At 50.2% G+C, this 21,227-nt stretch overlaps 7 protein-coding genes across 7 annotated transcripts; 2 read left to right on the top strand and 5 right to left on the bottom strand.

Moving 5' to 3' along the window:
- Positions 1 to 21: 21 nt before the first annotated feature.
- V8C40DRAFT_173255 (uncharacterized protein) lies at positions 22 to 1,718 on the bottom strand. The gene is made up of 2 exons (XM_083211634.1): positions 984 to 1,718; positions 22 to 925 (listed from the first exon to the last, which is right to left on the bottom strand). The coding sequence occupies exons 1-2, from the start codon at positions 1,581 to 1,583 to the stop codon at positions 218 to 220; spliced, it is 1,308 nt and encodes a 435-aa protein (XP_083075513.1). The 5' UTR covers positions 1,584 to 1,718; the 3' UTR covers positions 22 to 217.
- A 144-nt stretch (positions 1,719 to 1,862) lies between these two features.
- On the top strand, positions 1,863 to 4,025 carry V8C40DRAFT_238887 (WD40-repeat-containing domain protein). The gene is made up of 4 exons (XM_083214543.1): positions 1,863 to 2,103; positions 2,199 to 2,690; positions 2,803 to 3,028; positions 3,094 to 4,025. The coding sequence occupies exons 2-4, from the start codon at positions 2,518 to 2,520 to the stop codon at positions 3,739 to 3,741; spliced, it is 1,047 nt and encodes a 348-aa protein (XP_083075512.1). The 5' UTR covers positions 1,863 to 2,103; positions 2,199 to 2,517; the 3' UTR covers positions 3,742 to 4,025.
- V8C40DRAFT_238883 (P-loop containing nucleoside triphosphate hydrolase protein) lies at positions 3,923 to 6,530 on the bottom strand. Its single transcript, XM_083214542.1, has 2 exons — positions 5,987 to 6,530; positions 3,923 to 5,918 (listed from the first exon to the last, which is right to left on the bottom strand). The coding sequence occupies exons 1-2, from the start codon at positions 6,346 to 6,348 to the stop codon at positions 4,325 to 4,327; spliced, it is 1,956 nt and encodes a 651-aa protein (XP_083075511.1). The 5' UTR covers positions 6,349 to 6,530; the 3' UTR covers positions 3,923 to 4,324.
- A 37-nt stretch (positions 6,531 to 6,567) lies between these two features.
- Positions 6,568 to 11,144, bottom strand: V8C40DRAFT_173210 (uncharacterized protein). The gene is made up of 4 exons (XM_083211633.1): positions 10,770 to 11,144; positions 10,608 to 10,698; positions 7,686 to 10,553; positions 6,568 to 7,625 (listed from the first exon to the last, which is right to left on the bottom strand). The coding sequence occupies exons 1-4, from the start codon at positions 10,943 to 10,945 to the stop codon at positions 6,999 to 7,001; spliced, it is 3,762 nt and encodes a 1,253-aa protein (XP_083075510.1). The 5' UTR covers positions 10,946 to 11,144; the 3' UTR covers positions 6,568 to 6,998.
- Positions 11,145 to 11,319: 175 nt separating this feature from the next.
- Positions 11,320 to 15,495, top strand: V8C40DRAFT_173159 (condensin subunit SMC2). The gene is made up of 5 exons (XM_083211631.1): positions 11,320 to 11,426; positions 11,480 to 11,520; positions 11,572 to 11,692; positions 11,750 to 14,838; positions 14,924 to 15,495. Exons 1-5 carry the CDS (start codon positions 11,400 to 11,402, stop codon positions 15,186 to 15,188), a joined length of 3,543 nt encoding a protein of 1,180 aa, XP_083075509.1. The 5' UTR covers positions 11,320 to 11,399; the 3' UTR covers positions 15,189 to 15,495.
- Positions 15,245 to 17,479, bottom strand: V8C40DRAFT_173180 (uncharacterized protein). Its single transcript, XM_083211632.1, has 4 exons — positions 16,461 to 17,479; positions 16,275 to 16,386; positions 16,048 to 16,168; positions 15,245 to 15,797 (listed from the first exon to the last, which is right to left on the bottom strand). Exons 1-4 carry the CDS (start codon positions 17,355 to 17,357, stop codon positions 15,566 to 15,568), a joined length of 1,362 nt encoding a protein of 453 aa, XP_083075508.1. The 5' UTR covers positions 17,358 to 17,479; the 3' UTR covers positions 15,245 to 15,565.
- A 2,202-nt stretch (positions 17,480 to 19,681) lies between these two features.
- Positions 19,682 to 20,597, bottom strand: V8C40DRAFT_238874 (uncharacterized protein). Its single transcript, XM_083214541.1, has 2 exons — positions 19,788 to 20,597; positions 19,682 to 19,732 (listed from the first exon to the last, which is right to left on the bottom strand). The coding sequence occupies exon 1, from the start codon at positions 20,514 to 20,516 to the stop codon at positions 20,181 to 20,183; it is 336 nt and encodes a 111-aa protein (XP_083075507.1). The 5' UTR covers positions 20,517 to 20,597; the 3' UTR covers positions 19,682 to 19,732; positions 19,788 to 20,180.
- Positions 20,598 to 21,227: the final 630 nt, after the last annotated feature.

Raw genomic sequence — 21,227 nt, 5'->3', positions numbered from 1 at the left:
AATCTCACACGTCGTTCCCACTGTTTCGCACAGTCTTGCAGCTCGGATACAAGAGAGTGGGCTGTGAACAAGCAGGACAACGAACTCGAAAGATCTTGAGATACGTTTGAGGATGAAAATATCTCCTTTATTCATGAGCATCAGACATATTCGGACAAGATTGGACACGATAGGAGTCTCTGGCGACTCATTTCACTGTAGACTCTGGTCGATTGTGTCAAGGCGGCTTCGATGTCGTCTTCTTGTTACGTATAGGGATTCCGTCTTCATCAAATTCAGCCCATTCGAAAAATGTACATCCATCTTTATCAGGGATGGCGCTCGCATAGCACATCCAAAAGTATTTCCCATGATTCTCCTTTTTCCGCTGCACCACTCGCAGCACGCAAGGAATTTTACAGTGACATCTCGGTGTAAGTGAAGGGTGCATCTCTGCCCGATAGTCTCGATACGTAATGTTGATCCGTTTATTCCCTGCAATGGGATGTGGATCGATGGATAAAGCCGGGGAGATAGAATGCTTCCACTCTTCTTGCATCTCAGCATGCATCACAAGGAGAGAGTTATGTGGCAGGTGAATTGATATCTGACCCTCGCCATCTGGATCATCTGGACGCTTCGTTTCCGCATCTCGCGGTAGGATTTTGCGCACACGGAACTCCCGTGCAACACCTAGGGAAATTGATCCGATAACGGCTCGGGGGCCTAGATATGTAAGATGATCGCTATGCCACCCTACGTTCTGTTGAGCTCCAGCATAGCAATTCACGAAGGCAGCGTTTGGCACCCATGGTTTAGATGGCTGATGTCTCAGTTTTTTGCCTCCAGGATATCGAGTCTTGATGCGAGTTTGGATTTGCTCATTGACTGTCTCTTGGACGATTGGTTTCACTTTAGCAAGTGTCGGCGTGAGTTTGCGTACATCCTACACGACCACACGTATCATCAGCTGTGTACTAGACTGACAGAAAACAAAAACTCACATTCAGCATGCCTCCATTATAAAAGTAATCATGCTTTTGCTCTTGGATCTTTTCGAATGACTCGAGAAACAAGCATGAAGTGTGCGGGCTGGCCACAATATTCTCGAAGAGCTTAAATGTGATTTGCTCAAACGATTTAGCTTCGTCCAACAGCTCTCTCAGGAGATCATCAGCGAGCTTGGTTGGAAGGAAATTGTGTATAATGGTACATGGAGTGTGCTCTGCAACATCTTCCGGGTCGTATAGATGCAATGTGCTTCCTTTTTTGGACTTTGTCTTTTTCTTGGGCGGCGATAATGATCCATCGCTAGGTTTTGCATATTGTCTTAAGGACTGTTGGTGTCCTATGACAGTGTTCTTCTTTGCTCCAGGACGAAAGGATTTTAGAGATTCTGACGCATTGTCGACGGAACCATCGTGGGCAAGGAGGACATCTAAAAGTGTTTCCTGCTCAATTAGAGGGTGTAATGAGGATAACATGGCGAGCTTGATCTCGGTCGAATCTTCGCCATCTTCCACATGTTGCAGGGTTGCTTCCGGTTCTGGGGTAGCATTGACATGGGTCGATTTTCGTTTTGGGCGTGTGAGAAAGGCCTCCATCAAGATGCCTCAAAGCAACAGATACGTAGAGAAAATATTGTTGAAAAAATTAGAAGAAAATATTGAAAAGCGCAAGATTAATAAAAAGGTATAAATTTCCATGAAAAGATGGAAAAAGTAAGTGTAATTGAGAAAATCATGCGCGATCAGTCCACGACAATTAACGGCAGGCGTGAGGCATGACATCGAAAGCAACACGAACCCACGTGATCCACTTTGTCCAAAAGTGGCAAAAAGATTAGAGAGCCTCGCTAGATCGATTTAGAATGCATTGATTCATGATAATGGCATGCGAAAGATGATTCCACGTTCATCAAGCAAGGGGGAGGAGAGTTGAAGCTGCCTGATTATCATCCGAATGCTCAGCTGATCGACCTGTATAGTGAGGAGGACTTCGATGCAAAGGAACCGGGGAACCGTTGACGATCTTCACCACTGCAGGAGATGCATGAATTCTCAACAGTATCTTGTGCTTCGATAGAGCCACATATGAAACTTTAGAGACTATTGCATTCGATATGTGAGTCTTTACATTGTAGCTGTCAGTCCCTCGAGATTTGGTTTTCCTTGCGTCTCGCAAACATCACTCACTCACTACCTTGGTTTCTATTTTAGGCCTAGGTTAGCACGTTTAAGCAGCACTCCCAGAATATGGGGAAAAAGCTGGCGGCAGATCCCAGGGCCGAGGCACATGTCAGATTAAGCGGACCTCGACATGCAAACCGAAACCAAACAACAGCTCACGGCTGGCAGCGCATCGGATTGAGAGCTTCCATCTTTCTTCCATTGGCCATACCACGATAACCTCTATCCCAGCATATTGTCCCTTTTCCATATAAAAGTCTTCTCTTGAGCGCAGATGCGCCTTTGAGGCGCTCTCCCCTCTCCTCCCCTCCTCCACTTCTCCTCTCCACCAGACGAAGCCGAAACCACCATGGCTGCCATGCTCGAGTTCCGTACCCAAGGGTTCAATCCCTATGCGGTCAAATACTCGCCGTACCACGACTCCCGCATCGCCGTCGGAACAGCCGCCAACTTTGGCATCGTCGGAAACGGCAGGCTCTTCGCCCTGGCGCTGACGGCGCAGGGCATCCAAGTTGAGAAAACGTGTGTTTATATATATGCATCCAAGAAGCTCGGCTCTCTTCAAAATGGAGCATGTACGTGTTGGGAGTTGACTTGAGGCTGACCAAGAGGGCTTGCAAATTTGCGCCGGTAGATTCGACACAAACGATGCGATATACGATCTTGCCTGGTCCGAGATTAACGAGAACCAGCTCGTGGTTGCTTGCGGTGATGGATCTCTCAAGCTCTTCGATATTGGAATGAAGGAGTTTCCCATTATGATATTCCACGAGCACAATCGCGAGGCTTTTGCCGTTGCTTGGAATCCCATCACCAAAGATACCTTCATCTCCAGCTCATGGGACGGGACCGTCAAGATTGTACGTTTTGATAGCTTATACGCTCCTTTCCTCTTCTTCATACTTACAAACCATTTCTCTTCTAGTGGTCGCCTACCCGCCCATTCTCAATCAAGACTCTGCCTATCGGTAGTTGCACCTACAGCGCCTCATTTTGCCCTTCCAACCCCTCCCTAATCTCAGCGGCCTCCTCCGACTCTCACCTCCGAATATTCGACCTGCGAATGCCCTCTTCCGCTAAATACCACCTCGCCGCGACCGTTCCCGTCCATGCACCACCAAGCCATCCCGGCGCCATGCCTGCCGGCGGCCCGCCCTCCGAAATCCTCACGCACGACTGGAACAAGTACCGAGACACCGTCATCGCCACCGGCGGAGTCGACCGGCTGATCCGCACCTTTGACATTCGCAATCCCAACGGCGGGCCGCTCTCCGTCATGCATGGTCACGAGTACGCCGTGCGGAGGCTGTCCTGGAGCCCCCACGCGAGCGACGTTTTGATCAGTGCCAGCTACGACATGACTGTGCGGTTGTGGAACGACGCCTCTAACCAGCCTCAGGGTCCTGTCCCTACGGCCCAGCCCGGAGCGCAAATGGGCATTATGAACAGGCACACGGAGTTTGTCACTGGTGTCGACTGGTGTCTGTTTGGCGCTGGCGGCTGGGTGGCTTCTGCTGGTTGGGATGAGAGGGTTCTGCTGTGGGATGCTAACCTCTTGATGCACCCGCGGTGAGAAAAGGCGAGGAGCGAGATTTGCATTAATCGAAAGAGTAGGAATACAAGAAAGCACGCGGTTTTTTGTTTTTGATACCAGGGGCATATATATATGTATATCTATCGAAAGAGCCACCTTGGGGAAAATTAGTGATATCCTTGAAAAATAGAGCGTCATGTGATGGCACCAGTGAAATTGCGCCTTCATATATCATTACGATTGTGAGAATTGATTGTGTTTCATGTGTGAAATACAAGTCATGACTATACTATAGAGTAAACCAATATATATCATTACATGCGTCATGATGTTTTGTTACAAAGAAATCGAGGAGATTTGTCCCTTTTTTTGTCCCGTCCCGCGTCTTCCAAACTGTAGAACCCAGTAACACCGTAGAAAAAAACGATAATGTACAAGCCGTCTATATGGATTGAGTTTTGAAACATGTAGCCGTAAAATACCACGCCTTATCCAGCAGAGCACCTCACCCTGAGCAGATACAAAGCGTCAAAAAAGCGTAGAATAGTGAGAGTTTTCGCTGCTTATCGTGAATGCAGCCATTGTCGTGCCCTCAAGCATCGTGTTGAGAAAAAGAATGAGTTTACCACGAAGACTCAAAGCCTCCACCACGTCGGTCTCCTCGGCCACCTCGGCCACCCCTACCGCCCCGGCCGCCGCCCCTCGAGAACGGTGGCGGCCCATCACGGCGCGCACGTTGTCCCATCTCAGCGAACGGATCAGGGGATCCGCGACGCTCGAAGCGACCTCCACTGCGACGGTCACCCCTTTGGTCGCCTCGCCTGTCATCCCGATGCATTCGCTCACTGTGGCCATCTTGGATGTTCAATCCAGATCTCAGGAGGCCTTGGTTCTTGGCCCAGCTATGTGAGACAGCGGGAGGCTCTGGCCAACCCCAGCCCTTGACAGCCCAGTCATTCAAGTCGTCAACAAGGTCTTCTCTGTCGGTAAGTTGACCACCGAACAGCGAGGTGTACGCGCTGGCCATCATTTTCCGGGGGAGTGCCTGAATGAGCGTCTTTGTCTCCTCGTGGTAAGCGGGCAGCTCTTCCACAGCATTGAGGTCAACCTCGGCACTCTCCAGTGTTTTGTTTGGCTTCAGCGGAAGGCCTCGCAACAGCTTCCTGGCAGAGTTTGCTGACATTGGGGGTACAAACAACCAGCCTTCACCACTCTTGTTCTGTCGTCCGGTACGACCCAGTCTGTGGATATAAGATTCACGCTCCCTAGGAGCATCAACCTGGATGACGTGGGTAACATTGGGGAAATCCATGCCACGAGCTGTGACATCTGATGAGAAGAGAATTCCAGTCTTGGAGTTTCTGAACATGTCGGCCGCCTTTGTCCGCTGGAATTGGGAAAGCTGAGACTGAATGGCAAAGGTGGGGATTCTCAGCTGGCCACTGTGCCTCCGCTGGTAGCCAAGTTCACCGGCAAGCTCGACCATGGAAGTTGTGTTGAAGTAAACGATGGCCTTGAAGGGGGGCAGAGTAGGATCCTGCTTCGCAGCCGCAACCTCACGGTCGATCAGCTCGAACAGTGAAGGGAAAACGTTGGCCCAGCTCGAGACGGTGACAACATTCTGGGGGATTCTCTCGTGGGTGAGGGTTTCGTGTTCAGGAATGGTCTGAACGAACTCGAAATCGTGGGGGCGAACCATCTGACGGGCAAGCTGAATGACGTTATCGGGGATGGTAGCGGAGACCAGCATCGTCTGTCTGACCTTGTCCTTGGGCAGGTAGCTCTGAATTGAGTTGAGTTCTTTCTCGAAACCGACGTCAAGCATACGGTCGGCCTCGTCCAAGACAAGCGCAGCCAGCTTGGGGGCATCAATGCCGCTGTTGGGGTCCTCAAGAAGGTCATTCAAGCGGCCCGGGGTGGCCACCAGGAGGTGGCAGCCTTGCCGCTGTGTCTGACGCAACATGGCAGACTTCTGAGTACCTCCAACAGCAGACTGCACAACCAGACCGGTGCGTCTGCAAAGCCGCTTCGCCTCGGTGGCAATCTGCTCGGCGAGCTCACGAGTTGGTGACAGAACAATGCCGCGAATATCATCAGATCTAGCACTTCGGGATGCCTTTCGTGTGGCCAATGTCGGGTCTTCTTCGATCATGCGCTGCAGGAGAGGGAGCAAGAAAGCAAGCGTCTTTCCAGTACCGGTCTTGGCTTGAGCAACACTTTTAAGAATAGTCAGCATGATGATCACTTGGGTAGACACCATCTCTTCCTCTTCTATTTGACTTACATGTCAGTTCCCTTAAGGGCCGGGTTGATCGCTTTGGATTGAACTGGGGTCATGGTGTCGTATCGCATATCCTGGGTGATTGCGTCCAGCAAGTTGCGATGAACTCCGAGTGTCTCTAGGTCTCGGAACGACGAGATTTCGCCAACTGCCTCATTTTCGGGAACCTTGCTCTCCGCGACAGCAGCATCAGCGCTGTACAGTCGGTTGAATTGCGCAAAGCTCTTCAAAGGCACAATTGAACGAGATAATGAGGCCGGTGCAGGAAGAGTTGCTGGAAAGGCTGCGCGAGCGCTCAGCAGCTTGGTGCTTGAAGTCGCTGCGCGGGCCAAGCCGCCGCATCGTCGAATTCCGTTCCGAAACATGGTGAGATCCCGCTTCTTATATAAAACTCCAATCAACCAAGAGGATTGAGTTCAGGTAACAAGAGTCCGACGACACAGTCAAGTGCCCTTCGGATGAAGGAATATCGGAAAAAAATCGACAGAGATTGTCGCGTGTTTCCTCTAAGTTCCGATGAAGCTGCTTGGGATTTTTTTGTTTTTTTTCTAGACCTGAGCCCACTTAACGGCAGAAAAAAGTTCGACCCCTCCAGCAGCCGTTCTCATTTAGGAAAGGATATCGATAAGACTAATTGCAACTATACCGTAATAGGCTAGCTGTCTGTCACTCAATCATCAACAAATGATGCTTTTGCGATAACTTCAAGCCAACAATATTGAAGGTAACGCAGCCGATGTTTGCTAATTTCACCTAAAACAACTTTTGTAATAAATAGGCTGTCTAACAAATCTTTCCTTGTCAAACAATGCATGTCGTTCCCAAAACGCCAACCGCCATGTCCGAATAGTTCCGCCGTCTTCCAAAGTATGCAATATGATTGTCCCCCTATGCCGTAGAGACTGATTCCCAACTCCATATTCCAAATCCTCTGATTCTTAATAGTCACAACTCCCGCAAAACCCGTTACCAGATCCGCTCTTCTCCGTAATGTAATGTACAACCCTAACCAAATTTATAACATGTCTTTGCTCATCTCATAAGACCATCCTCCATCTCGGCGCAGCTTGTCGCGAGCCGCCATATCCTTTCTAATGTCATCCTCAGTCAAACGATCCAGGCCGCTCCAGTTGGCACTAGACGTCCTCTGGCGAAATTTGTGCCATTTATCTTTGCTCTTATTGAATACTTCTTCCATGATTAAGGGCGCCGGTGGACCAAAGATCTGCGATGGGTCCATCGTTTCTTGCCTCATGAGAGCACGGCGCAAGTCAGGAGAGTCGGCCCACGCAGCAACGTTCATTCCTTCAGTTTCGTCATCGTCGTCATCGTCATCGTCAGTCTGAATCTCGGGAAGCTCAATCGAATCGCCATTCTGGAACCGCGGCGAGGCCTTCCTCACGCTCCCTTTAACACTAGCCAACTGTCCAGGACGGGCCGGCGTCTTGTGAGAAGGTCCAGCAGCACTCGAGCCTGGCGCGAATGGAATCGGGCCCTTTGAGATCTGAGCCATATCAAGAGGGGTGGCTGCTTTGATATGGCTATTGTGTTGGGCTGTGACGGCGGCCTTGAACAAATCTCGAGTGGCACTGTGTGAGGCAGCCGCATATCCATTTTGGAAGGCAGACTTTGTCGGCAGATCCTGCGAGTTATTAGCATTTTGAAGGTCCATATCGGTGGCACAAGTTGGGTCAAGACATACCTTTTTGAATCCTGTTGACGGCCTCACTGGTGGGCCTTTAAGTTTAGGAGCATTGTCCACGTCCGACTCATCCTCGCCATGTTCACTGGTCCGGCGCCGCTTAGAATCCTTGGTGTGGTATGCCGGCGCACCTCGAGAGGGCGGGGGTCTGGAATAAGTATCGTCAGTCGTCTCCTGCCCCAGGGTGCGTTTCGCACCCGCTTTGGCGGCGTTGGATAGAATGGTGCTAGCAGGTCTGCTTGAATCATCGCGCATGCCAGCCAATCGGGAGGGCGGTCGAGCAGGTTGACCCTCAGCTTTTGAAAATGCCGACCTCTGCTGAGCCAAGGTTGAATCTGGTGGGCCATTTGGCTGTGATCGTACCGCTGGGGGAGGGGCTCTCGTTTGCTTGGCTTTTTCAATAGCAGCCTGCCTTTTCTTCTCTTCTTCTTGCTGTTTCTGCCTCTCCAACTCAAGGCGTCGCTGTTGGTCTTGTTTTCGCTGCTCCTCTTGTGCTGCAATTCGCTTCTTCTCCATTTCTGCCTTTGCGTCGCGGCGCCGCTGCGATTCCCTCTCGTCTTGCTCCTTTTTCCTGGCGGCCAATTCCGCAGCTTTGGATCGACCAGCAGAGGCGGGAGCAACTTTAGGTACTGAAGATTTAGCCTGATAAGAGGACTTGCTGGTTTTTGATGAGGCCGTCGAATGGTTAGAGTTTAAGGTGTCATGAGATGCTGTGGATACTCGGCTGCCAGCAGGCTGAAATTGTGAGTGCTGTGAGCCGGTGTTGACTCTGATAACCGTAGGGGGGGCTTTTATTTTTGAGGCTGTCTCTTTCACCGGTTTCACTGGTCGTTTGTTGTCCTTACCGCGGCCGGGCTGTGTCGGCTTGGAAGAAGAAGGAGGGGGCATAGGAGGCTGAGAGTCAGACATGTCAGTATCTTGATCAGCTTGTCTGAACTGTGACGGCTCGCCAGCTCTCAGTTTGCGCGGGCTGGACGGGCCAGCCTTGGGGAGATTAGAAGGTGGCTTGATTGCCAGTCTCTCGTCTTGTCTCTTGGCAGCAATCTCCTTTTCCATAGTAGCCACCTTCTCTTGCTCTTGGGTAAATGCTCGAGCCTTTTCTCGCTCTTTCTCTCGTGCCTTGTCAAGCTTATCCATCTGCTCTTCCATGCGCTTAACTTCATTCTCTCGGCGCTTCTGTTCCTTTTCCCGTTCTGTAGACGCTCTGGTACGACGTGCAATTGGCTTTGTTGGGCTCGCAGATTCCACAGTCTGAGGTTCCATCTCCTGGGACTTCATAACGACAGACTCTGAAGATGGCCCCGCATGCAACGCCAGGCGGGTGGTCGATGGTGACATAAGGGCCTTGCCGTCAGCATTTGTAGCAAGTAGTCCGCGAGAGCTTTTCAGAATAGACGACAGTTTGCTCTTAACTTGCTTCAGAGGACTATCCCGGAAGCCCCGAGTGGGTGATTTAGAAGGAGTGTCTGCGAAATCATCCTGCGAAAATGCTAGGCTGGGATTCGATATGGAGATTGCCTTGGACAAAGGAGCAGTGTCCCTCGCCAGGGCAGAGGCATCCGTAGGCATAGTCGATGAAGATGCTGATTTTACGGCATTGAAAAGGCCCTGAGATGTCTGCTCACCAGTGTGAAGCGGGTCGTCATCTTCTCTATCCTGAATGCCTTCCATGATGTCGGCTGTAAAGCTCTTGGTCAGAATGGGTCTTGTTTCCATGGCTTCCCTGGCCTCCCTAGCTTCTCTAGCCTTTTTGGCAGTATTTGGGGATTCGATCCAGTCGTCATCATCGTCATCGGGAGAATGCCGTGGCGTTGTAGAGACTGGCTCCCTCTCGGCAGAGGGCGCCTTTGGACTAGTAACAGACTGTGCTTGAATAGAGTCTTGTTGTGTTGCTGCCGCATTCAATGTCTGCTTAGTTTGTCCAAAGCTGCCTTGTGGTTTGCTCAGCATGCTGATTTGATCCTGTAATCTCTGCGTATATGTTTTCGTATGGTTCACGCCAGGTCGATCAGCCTCAGAGGCTTCATAAACGGGGGACGCGTCTTGTGCATCCACTTCCATACCGTCGGCTTTGTCCTCATGTGAAGGATCGTGCTTAGCGAGATTTCCGAGGCTTTTCCCACCAGTTTGTCTTTGATAGTAGCTTGTTCTGCTACTGTTGCCGGTATCGAAATGGCTGTTCCGAGACTGGCGGGCACCAAGGCTTTTGCCCGAGGTAAGAGGCTCCCTAGCTGGCAACGAAGCAAAATTCAAGCTACTTTTTCGAACTACGGTCCTGATGGGGCTTGATCCCTCAGACGCAGACTGTTCATCATCCGAGGGCTCATCAGACTGGTGGAGAGATATAGGCGGATTCCTAGAAGATGGAGCTGGCGATGTTACAGCTGGTTCAGAAGATGATTCATCCACATCGAAATCTCTAGCTGATATCTTTGGCTCATATTGTGCAGCATCGGATGGCACATCTGGCAAGTTGCGTGCTGTTGAATCCTCCTTTGTCGCTGGAAAGCTTTTTGTGGGAGACACTGAAACAATTTTTCGAACCGGACTCCGTCGTATGGAAGATCCGCCAGGGGGTAATACAATATCGCTGTAGGGACTCGCTAGGTCTTCGGGCTCTGCAGCTTCGCTAGGGTCCGTGGCAATGAACTCCTGGCTTCCATAATAACCAGAATCCTGCATAGCTCGAGGAGGAGGCGGTCGCTGGGGAGAGAAGACATGACGCTGAGGGGAGACGGGTTTGGTGACTAGTGGTATTGCTTTTGCCGCGACTTGGTGTAGCTGAGGAGGCTGGAAGCGAGTGGTAGGGGCGGGAGGTTGATTCTTCGAAACACTAGGAGGTGCTGCTGCGAATACATCGGACAGAGGCTAATTGTTGTATATTAGAGTGACGTTTCATTAGGGACGGTCAAGTAAACCCACCATTCGTGTCTCTGCTGCATTAGCCTTCCGAATTGTATGGGGTGTTTTGCCCCTAAGTTTACTGGGAGTTTTAAAAGCTTCTGTGATGTTACTGGAAAAGGGTGTCAGCAGCCATCCATCATGGTGGATGGTGGATGGTGAAGGGGGATGGGAGAGACAAACACTTCGTTCTCATTGAAGATTGCAGCCATGTGCTCATTAAGCCATTCAACCTCATTGTGGGCAGAAAAAGAGAATTCCTCTACTTCTGACTGCACAATCTCCAGCGCAGATGCTCGCTCTTCCCCGACCCACGCCGCGGACCCGACCTGGAGACGCGGGCCTCGTACTGCAGTCATGATGTCGCGCGCGCAAAGGAACAGGAGCAAGGTCGTATCTGCAATACCGGGCTGGTAAGTATCGTGTCTGAATCTTGTCACAACATCGGTGAGTGACGTTGGTGCTCGGCGTCGAATCTGTTGTCGAGGAAGTTTGTAGGGCGATGATGATGGTGAAGGTACAAAGTAAATAAGCTGCGTTTAGGTACCTGTATTCTCCATTCCAAGGTTGCAATGTTTTGATGCGCTCCAGATCGGGGCTAGTGCACCTGCTAGCTCTAAGGTACCTTCGCGTCTTCACGCCGGACGATGTAGCCGCACGTGATAACGTCGTCCATCACGTGTAGATAAAGCTTATCAGAAACCAAACACGGAGGGGGTTGTTTACTTGGGTCGCGTCCCTGGCTCAGTGGAGTTGCTCGTGCATTAGAGGCCCAAGTTTGTACAATCTAGCATTGCATCGCGACTTGCCACAATGAGGGTGATAGAAGTGATCATTGACGCAAGTTCTGCTCTCCGCGCCTGGAATAATCTTCTCGCTAACCAGTCCAATAGGGCTTCAAATCCTACGCCGTGCGAACGGTGATATCAGGATGGTAAGCTTCGACCCCCACGATGAAAGCTTTCAGCATTACTGACCAGCCCAGGGACGAGAGCTTCAACTCCATCACCGGCCTCAATGGCAGCGGAAAGTCGAACATTCTCGATTCAATATGCTTTGTCCTCGGAATCACAAACATGTCCACTGTCCGAGCGCAGAACCTCCAGGTATATCGGTTCATGTTACGTGCGGCGCACCCGATCGAGTAGTAACATGGAATACAGGATCTTATATACAAACGAGGCCAAGCGGGCGTAACTAAGGCCAGCGTCACGATCGTCTTTGACAACAGAGATAAGAAGAAGTCTCCCATTGGATTCGAGGAGTATGCCACTATCAGTGTGACTCGCCAGATCGTTCTGGGCGGCACATCCAAGTATCTGATCAACGGCCATCGCGCACAGCAACAGACAGTTCAGAACCTCTTCCAATCGGTTCAACTGAACATCAACAACCCGAATTTCCTCATTATGCAGGGACGAATCACCAAAGTCCTCAATATGAAACCCGTGGAAATTCTGGCCATGATCGAAGAGGCCGCGGGAACGAGAATGTTTGAGGACAGGAGAGACAAAGCGCTGAAGACAATGGCAAAGAAGGAGATGAAACTACAAGAGCTCAGTGAGATTCTCAGGGAAGAAATCGAACCAAAATTGGAGAAACTTCGAGGAGAGAAAAGAGCCTTTTTGGATTTCCAGCAAACGCAGAATGATCTCGAGCGACTCTCCCGCGTTGTAGTGGCATACGACTACACCAAATGTCAAGAGAAGTTGAAACAGTCCGCGGCTGATCTTGAGGCTAAGAAGCAGCGCCATAGTGGCCTCGAAAGCTCAGCTGCTCGTCTTCGCAACGAGATCTCAAATCTAGAAGAAGACGTCAAAAAGATACGGTCACAACGAGATAAGGAGCTCAGGAAAGGTGGCAAGGCACAAGGTCTCGAGGATACGGTGAAGAAGCACGCCAATGAGTTAGTGAGACTCACAACAGTCATGGACCTGAAGCACTCGAGCTTAAACGAGGAGGAAGAAAAGAAGGCCGCTGTCGAGAAAACGGTGGCAGAATTGGAAACTACTCTCAAAGTAAAGACGGCAACATTTGATAATGTCAAAGTAAAGTACGAGAAAGCCAAGGATGATTTGGCAAAGCAGAGCAAAGAAGCCGAATCGAAAGAGGAGTTACTACAGACGTTGCAGACTGGAATTGCCTCGAGGGAGGGACAAGAGAATGGATACCAAGGACAACTACAAGAGGCAAAAAATCGCGCCACTGCTGCTGCAACCATACAGGAGCAAGCAAAAATCAAGATTGCACATTTACAAGGTCGAGTGAGGGAAGAAGAGCCTCGAGCTCGGAAAGCCAAGGACCAGAATGCCGATCTCCTGCGTGAGTTGGATGGTTTGAAGCTGCAGGGACAGAAGCTGGAAGGGGAACTGGGCAAACTTGGTCTCGAGCCTGGCCAGGAGGAAGCCATGTATAAACAAGAGTCAAGCTTGCAACAAACTGTCCGAAAGCTACGGCAAGATTGCGACACCCTGAAACGACAAGTTGCCAATATCGAATTCAACTACTCCGACCCTGTTCCCAACTTTGATAGGTCAAAAGTCAAAGGTCTGGTCGCACAATTGTTCACCCTTGACGGAGAGCGAACCCAAGCTGGAACCGCGCTGGAAATCTGTGCTGGTGGACGACTGTACAATGTTGTGGTCGACTCAGAAGTCACGGGTACACAGCTGCTTCAACGGGGTAGACTAAGGAAGCGAGTGACAATTATTCCTCTCAACAAGATTTCGGCTTTCAAGGCGTCAGCACAAACCATCGCAACTGCACAGAGAATTGCGCCTGGCAAAGTCGATCTCGCACTCTCCTTGGTAGGCTACGATGAAGAAGTGGCCTCTGCAATGGAATATGTCTTTGGTAATACGCTTATATGTGCAGACGCCGAGACGGCGAAAAGAGTCACGTTTGATCCCAACGTCAGAATGAGGAGCATCACATTAGAAGGAGATTCCTATGATCCTTCCGGAACACTTTCCGGTGGCAGTTCTCCAAACTCCAGTGGCGTCCTGGTGACATTGCAAAAGCTAAATGCTCTAACTCGGCAGCTCAATGAGACTGAAACGTCATTAAAAGACATTCAGATCAGGATTGCAAGAGAGAAATCTAAGCTAGATCAAGCCCGTCGTATTCAGCAAGATTTGGACTTGAAGAAACACGAGATCAAGTTGGCTGAAGACCAGATCAGCGGAAACTCGTCTTCCTCGATCATCCAGGAAGTCGAAAACATGAAGGCGACCATTGCTGAGCTGCAAAAGAGCATATCGGACGCCAAATCACAACAGGCTGAGGCCAATGCGGACATCAAGCGCATTGAGAAGGATATGAAAGACTTTGATAACAACAAAGACGGCAAGCTAGTGGAACTTCAGAAGTCTCTCGACAAACTGAGGGTAAGCCTTGAAAAGAACTCTGCAGCTGTTAAAACTCTACAAAAGGAGCTGCAGGGGGCTCAACTGGATTTGGAGCAAGTTGGGGGCGATCTGTCAGCGGCTCGAGAGCAACTTCAAGAAGTAGAAGTTGCCATCAAAGCCCAGCAGAAGGATATCGAAGACCTAGTGAAGCAGCAGGCCAAGGTGACAGAGACGCACAACACTGCGCAAGCCGAACTTGATGACGAGAGAGCAAAGCTGCACCAGTTCGACGACGAACTCCGAGCCTTGGAGGAAGCCACACGTTCAAAGAATGCGCAGATCACAGAAGAAGGTCTAGAGATGCAGAAACTTGGTCACCAAATCGAGAAATTCCACAAGGAACAGCAATCCGCGGCGGAAAATGTTTCTCGGCTCGAGGCTGAGTACGAATGGATTCACGATGAGCAAGACAAATTCGGCCGCAGTGGCACGGCCTACGATTTCCAGCGCCAGAACATAGGAGAGTGCAAATCAACGCTACGGAATCTGACTGAGCGCTTCCAAGGCATGAAGAAAAAGATCAATCCCAAGGTGATGAACATGATTGACAGCGTGGAAAAGAAGGAAGTATCACTCAAGCAGATGATCAAGACTGTCATCCGAGACAAGCGCAAGATTGAGGAAACCATTGTCAGCTTGGACGAGTACAAGAAGAAGGCGCTGCAAGAGACGTGGGAGAAGGTGAATGGCGATTTCGGTCAAATCTTCTCTGAGCTTCTCCCGGGAGGCAGTTTCGCCAAGCTGGATCCTCCAGAGAACAAGACAATCAGCGACGGGCTTGAGGTCAAAGTCTGCCTGGGCAAGGTGTGGAAGCAAAGTCTGACAGAACTCAGCGGTGGCCAGAGGTACGCATCTACATTTTTTTTACACAAACATCACTGGCTTCAGCCTTTATATATGAAACACGAAATGCTAATATTTGAGGCATAGGTCACTGGTTGCACTCTCACTCATCATGGCTCTGTTGCAGTTCAAGCCTGCGCCAATGTACATTCTCGACGAGGTTGATGCCGCTCTCGATCTCTCCCATACACAAAACATTGGACGACTCATCAAGACACGCTTCAAGGGCTCACAGTTTATTGTTGTGAGTCTGAAGGACGGCATGTTCCAGAACGCTAACCGTATCTTCCGGACACGATTCAGTGAAGGAACAAGTATGGTTCAGGCGCTCACACCAGCGGACTTGAAATAATCGAAGCAAAAAAAATGATACCTAAAAAAACAAGAGAACAAAGAACAAAACTTCCGTATATTCTAATTCTAGGACCATGTGATACGATGTGACGAGAAGTATGAACAGGATGGATAAGCGGGTAGAATATGATCTAACACAAAAGTGGTAAAAAAAAGAGAAATGTTATGGGCCTTTTTACCATTTTAGCTCTGTCATTATGTTATGACGAGAAAGAATTAATTATCTGATACTTGAAAGAAGACAATGAATGGACGCTATTTCCGAGCTCCATTATACCTCGGCCACGGTTCATTACTCGAGCTCCGTGATTTTTTCCCCCAATTTATGATCCATCTTTGCCACCACAACTCAACATATGTCGACCACTTGTTGACCTACAAGGCCAAGTGATGGCCCCGTTGCAGAACCTTAATCTCCATACCCACTTCTAGTGACAATTCAAGGTCTTCTGGGTCGTCGGTCTTTGGAAATATGGGACAGAGTTGCATTCCCATACAACCACTCTTGGGAGCCCCCTCATCAATGTTTCGATACTTCCTGAGCGAATTATCGGGCTCCACCTTGTGTCGAATCCCCGTAGCTGGATCGACATTTGGCAACTTGCATCTGTATGTATGGGGGTCCGTTTAGCACGAGAATTTTACGTAGTACGAGTATTGGCAATCCTGTACGGGTAAAAACTCTCTTTGACGGGAAAAGCCTCCACATGCTGTGGCTTGAGCATGCAAAAGAGGGGGCGCAAGGTGAGCATGAGTCAAGGGGAATGACAAAGTTTAAAAGCAAAAAAAAACAAATTAGAGTGATGTGGGTATAAAAAAAGAAGAAGCAAAAAGAGTTTTCAATGATAGGTACTTACCGGACGGTGCGACAGGAGACGTCGAATTTGCTCCCTGACAACCTGTCTGTGGCGCTCTGGGGAGGCTGGGAGAATTCAATACTTCGCCAGTCGTCCTCGTCATACTCTTTGAGGCCAGAAACTAGTCATATCAAGTTAGTTGAGTTGTGCCGCTCAAGCGTGGGGGGAAGGTCTAAGTAAGTTCAATATGGGGGTGAAGGGCAGAATATAGCCGGGAAGAGCCATACCAATGATATTTGGGCGGAAGCGGCGCGCGTCCAGAAACTGAAGATTGTCGTCCTTCTGAACCTTGGACTCCAATGCGCGGACACTCGTCAGGTTGAGGAGATGTAGTGGATACTGTGAGAGGGTCATTAGATGCAAAAGCCCACATAGAGGAGGAGAAGAAGAAGAGTAGATCGGCCAAAACTTACTGCATCTTGAAAATCAATAACCGGCTGGTATCCGGCATCGGCTTTGCGCGGCGCATTCCTAAAGACTTCCCTCCTCTGGTCTGGGTCTACCATGAAAATGGTGACTGGTACAGTAACTCCCAGGTACAGGCCCAACTCTGGCGGGACCTCGTTCCTCATGTTCAGTGCATAAACGCTCTTTGCGAAAAACGATGTATCCTCGTATTGATAGCCCGCAGCTTTGATTTCATCGGGAGAGGGGAAGTCAATTGATAGCATGAACTCTTTTTCCGGAGTACCGCTGAGGCCGCGGCTCAACTTGGCAGATATCCACTGAATTATACCCTTCAGACCAGAATCTCTCCATGGGAATCTGATGACGATGAAACGGCCGCCCACTCTACCAAGCTGACGGCTTGTCTTGCTCACATCAGGAAGCCAGAGGTCAATCTTGATATTTGCGAGCAATGGCACTTGCCTTAGAGTGATGACCTCCCATTGCGGATTCTTTTTCGGCTCAGTTCCATCTTCTCCGGATGGCACGGGAGCACTCGCAACCTTGGATTTCTGTCTCGCGAAAGCAAAGAGGCGATCAAACTCAAGCCCCTTGGGCAGCACTTTGCTGTGTCCAACCTCTATACCCCGGCACGATTTGACGGGATAGATGTATAAACTTTGTATCTTGGCGGGCTTGCCTGGCTGGTAGTCGTGCTCCAGCGATGTCTGAGTCCGGAGGTTGCTCTGAGATGCAGGGATGCCGACTTTGGTGTGAGTTTGCCGCAGCGCATCACTGCGCTCCACTGGAATGGGCGGGAACAAGATGAAGATGGGAATGACAAAGACGATGACGGTCGTGAGTAGAAGAATGATGGCGGTGAGGTCGAACAAAGCCACGACTTCCGAGATTGGTGGTATCATTGTATCAAGCAAGAGTCAAGGGCCAGCCTTGAGTATGGATCTGTGGCATGAGGCTCGTGATGATGAAAGAGATGGCTTCCAGAGATATTGCGTGCCGATGGCCAAGGCGCTCCTGCTATCGCCACAGATGCTCCCAACACATGTCAATTGAATCGAGAGATTGGCGTCCTAGTTTTCAAACCTCAATGCAATGAGGTTGGCGGTCCTGGCTGGTAGCTGGCTCAATCGTGAAATCTATGATATTCTCAAGAGTGAGGTTTCCACTGAGTTGAGGTAGACGGCATATTACGTGAGCAATTCAGATGGGCCATCTGATAAAACGCGGCCCCATCCCTAGCGCTCTTCACCGAATACACATGAACAACTTTTGAATCAGACTGTGTCGCAAGTCTTTGTTTTAGGGAAATACTAGCCAGCACTATGATGGCCATATTCTTCTCGTTTCCGATAACGTCACTTACCATCTACGATGCAGTTTCAAGAATCCGAGACACGGGATGCTGGATAGCAGCCTTGGGGTGCTGGCCACCTACCAGGTAGTATTTCCCTTGTTTTAGGGCATCCTGTTAGCGTCTGGGCCCAACACTTATATACTCATACGTGTGCGGTATCAAAAGCCTCTAGGACAAGGAGTGAGTCTCCGTTTTTTCACAAAGTGGCTGATATTGCACATTCTCCATGGTCTCCAGGGTAAGCCAACTCTGCCAGCATTTGCCGTTACAAGTTTAGCTGCGATATACTTGTGCCGTGTCCCAGCTTGCCTCTGTCTCGCCGGCGACAAAGAGAGAGTCACGGCGGCCTCAATGGTAGAAGGTAGGCAAAGGCCGGAGACGCGCGAATGAAATCGCGCAGATAATCCAGCACAGGTTGCAACTGAGCTTTTTCTCTGATACGTAAAATTATTCGATTTGGTTGGCCGGCGTCTGAGCTGGAGTCTGAAGCGGCAGCCTTGCATGTGACGGGAAGAGGATCCCTGCCAGGAGAAATTTCCAACACCTGGTGCATTACTCGTACCTCCGTAGACGCCAGTGAGATAGTCTATGATGAACAGCCAGCCAGTCGCGGGTGCATGGTTCCGTTGGCACCGGAAACTGAGGCACCAAGGTGGGGTGGAAAGGGGTTTGAGGGGGCCAGCTTTTGGTTAGAAGACAGAAAATGAGCTTTCTCGTACGAGTAAGTGGACCAGGCATTTTATGGGAACGAGCAAGCTCTGCTTTCTGTTGATGATACGTAGTAACCGCTCATGGCTATGCCCCCAGCACAAAGGCAACGTGGCTCAGAGCAGTGGAACCTAATCAAGAGGCAACTGAACGTCGGGCTTTGACAGCATCTTGCCAGATTGCCCGCCATGAAGAGGTCCATATGAAATGGCGGAAACATAGACACAACGCACTCCACCCGCGTGTAAAAAGTACGGCTACATCCCGTGTCTGCTGCATATGCAGCCTTGTTGAGATGGGCCGCCGCCACCTCGGCCTTCGCGCCAACTTCAAGTAAGGGAGGGCCATTAAAAATTTGGAAAAATAAAAAGGAAAATGGAAGAAAAAGAAGAAAAGAACCCTTTTCACGGAGCATGCTCCGTACCCGTATAATCGGCTCAGTGACAACAAGCACAAACACGTGCTTTCAAAGAGGAAGAAACCATTCAGCCCTCCAGACGCCGGCAGCGTGCTACTAGCCAAGTGCTTGGTGCTGATAGGGGAAACTAGTCCGTAGCTAGCAGGGCGCCGTTGAAGCTTTTCTATTCTTCGGAGAATAGCGTGAGGATAGCGCCATATGGAGAACCTGGGAGGTGACCTTTGGAGCGGCCGGCACTGGTTTCTCACAAAACATGTTCGGATGAGCCAATCCAAAGGCATTCGTTGCTGGCTGCGCCGCCGACGCAACCAACAGACGACTTTTCACCATTGCCAGTCATTGAGCACCAATCTGGGCTACCCGTTGTTGTGGTGCGGGCTCCCCCTCGCCCCCGGTATATGTGACATATGACCCGGAGATCTTGTTGGCTCTTCATCCCCATATTGCTAGGATTTGTCCCTCTTGTTTCTCAAATTCCGCACCGGCACCAGACGCTAACGGCCACTTGTCGCCCAGTGGCCGGCGGATAGTGTAGATTAAAAGTGGACGAGCCTCGGTGACCACTTGTACAGTACGAGTACATGTACGTGTATGAGCCAGAGTCGTAATTTATACTCCGTCGTAGCGGGGGGAAATTGCAAGCAGTAGTGACAGCGTCTTCAACTCGAGGCACGGGCCAATGCTAGGACAATATATTTGACCTGAGGATGGCCGAGGAGAGTTTGCTGCCTTGCCACATGCATAAGGTTAATTTCTGCTGGTCATTGCTGTAATGAGATGAGCAATGCTTCCCTTGAGTAAGTAATATGAAGCCACGGAAATGGAGCTGGAGGCCCTCACTTACCCTTGCAGGGGATTGCACAACAGGCTTTATTAGCCTTCCCGGGCCAAGCCGACCAAAAACGCTCACGCAAGCCAGCTAGACCGATGTGTTTGTGTAATTCTCTCATGCTGTTTCCCCGTGTTAGCCAGAGAATTCGTCGTGGTTGTTCGTCTAGTCCGAATAACTTTCGATTTTCTATTAGAGCTTTAAATCTGGGCGAACTAGCTTGCGAGAGTAGCGCTGGGTTAAGAGGGTTAAATACTCCTTCACGTCTTGTCCAAGTGGCACAGTAGGCACGGATTAGTACACCACTATTGCGCCAAACGTCACCAAGGTATTCATTCGCATTTTCCTGTAGCCGGACATTTTTCCGCTGTTTGCTTTGAAGCATGATGTTGCTTATGCAGGACGGAAATTGCACGTTAACAAGGCCACTGCTTTTTTAGAACTGAAGCGTACAAGCATGTGCCGCACCGGTATTTGCGAGCCATCACATTCTTCAGGGCCATGTGCTCTGGAAACCTTAAGTGCCGGCAGTTGGGATTAGATTTGCTAATTGCCATGCGTATTTCAAATGACAGGCTCGTGTCGCGCGCGCCGAACAAGTTTGACCTCGTGGCACAAAGTTTGGGAAAAGCTTTTCGTGCGGAAGACGGATATGGATATCGAAACCCGTACCTTGGCCCAGCCCACCCCGACAAGGAGAATATAGGTACCCCCATGTGCGCGCTTATCTGCCCGGTCGGAGTACGGAGCATGTGCAGCAAGCTGGAAGTCCGTGCAGAGCAAACGTCGGGTTTCCCTCCTAGCTGCCGCGATGAACTTTGTATGGTACGAGCATTTAGAGTTATTATTCCACGACGAGTTGAACCGAGACGCCACCGTCAGCGCATGCACCGGTATACCCTCGATTTTGATGCCTTGTCCCAGGCGTTGGCAATGCTTGGCGGTCCTGGGCTGGTGTAACCTCGCTGGAGATTGGGGAGAGCTTCAGATGGTGAACCAGGGACAGCATTCATGGTGTCTGTCTGTTTGACCGGATTCGAACGGCCAGCTGCAGCACCCCTGTCCCTGGTATTGCTGCAGGTTGATCCAAACTGCGTAAGTGGATTTCCAGCTGCACTGAAGAGGTGTTGGAGGATCCTCTCCCGGAAATCAAAGCCTGCAGCATTAGTGTCCATTGGACAGAGATGGCGCCGAGCTAGCACGGACTTGTCGAAGCACCTTGAGACCCGTCACAGTTCGTCGCGTTTGTCTTATGTGTCCCTTCTAGAACCCTGGCCACCAGCCTCGAGGGTTCAAAGTCTAATACTAGCACGAGTCTGGACCCTCCACGCTAGGCAGTGTTAAACCTGATCTTCAGCCACACGAAACGCCAGGTTTGTTGAGCTTGTTGGCAGCTTTGCTCTGTGATTGAACACTTTTGATAACAGATTTGTCAATTCTAAATCATGTTTGCTCGGTTTGTA

The sequence above is a fragment of the Trichoderma camerunense genome, assembly GCF_050948025.1.
Source record: "Trichoderma camerunense strain CBS 138272 chromosome Unknown V8C40scaffold_5, whole genome shotgun sequence".
In the NCBI taxonomy this organism is placed as follows: Eukaryota; Fungi; Ascomycota; class Sordariomycetes; order Hypocreales; family Hypocreaceae; genus Trichoderma; species Trichoderma camerunense.
This window is presented reverse-complemented; position numbering and strand designations above follow the sequence as displayed.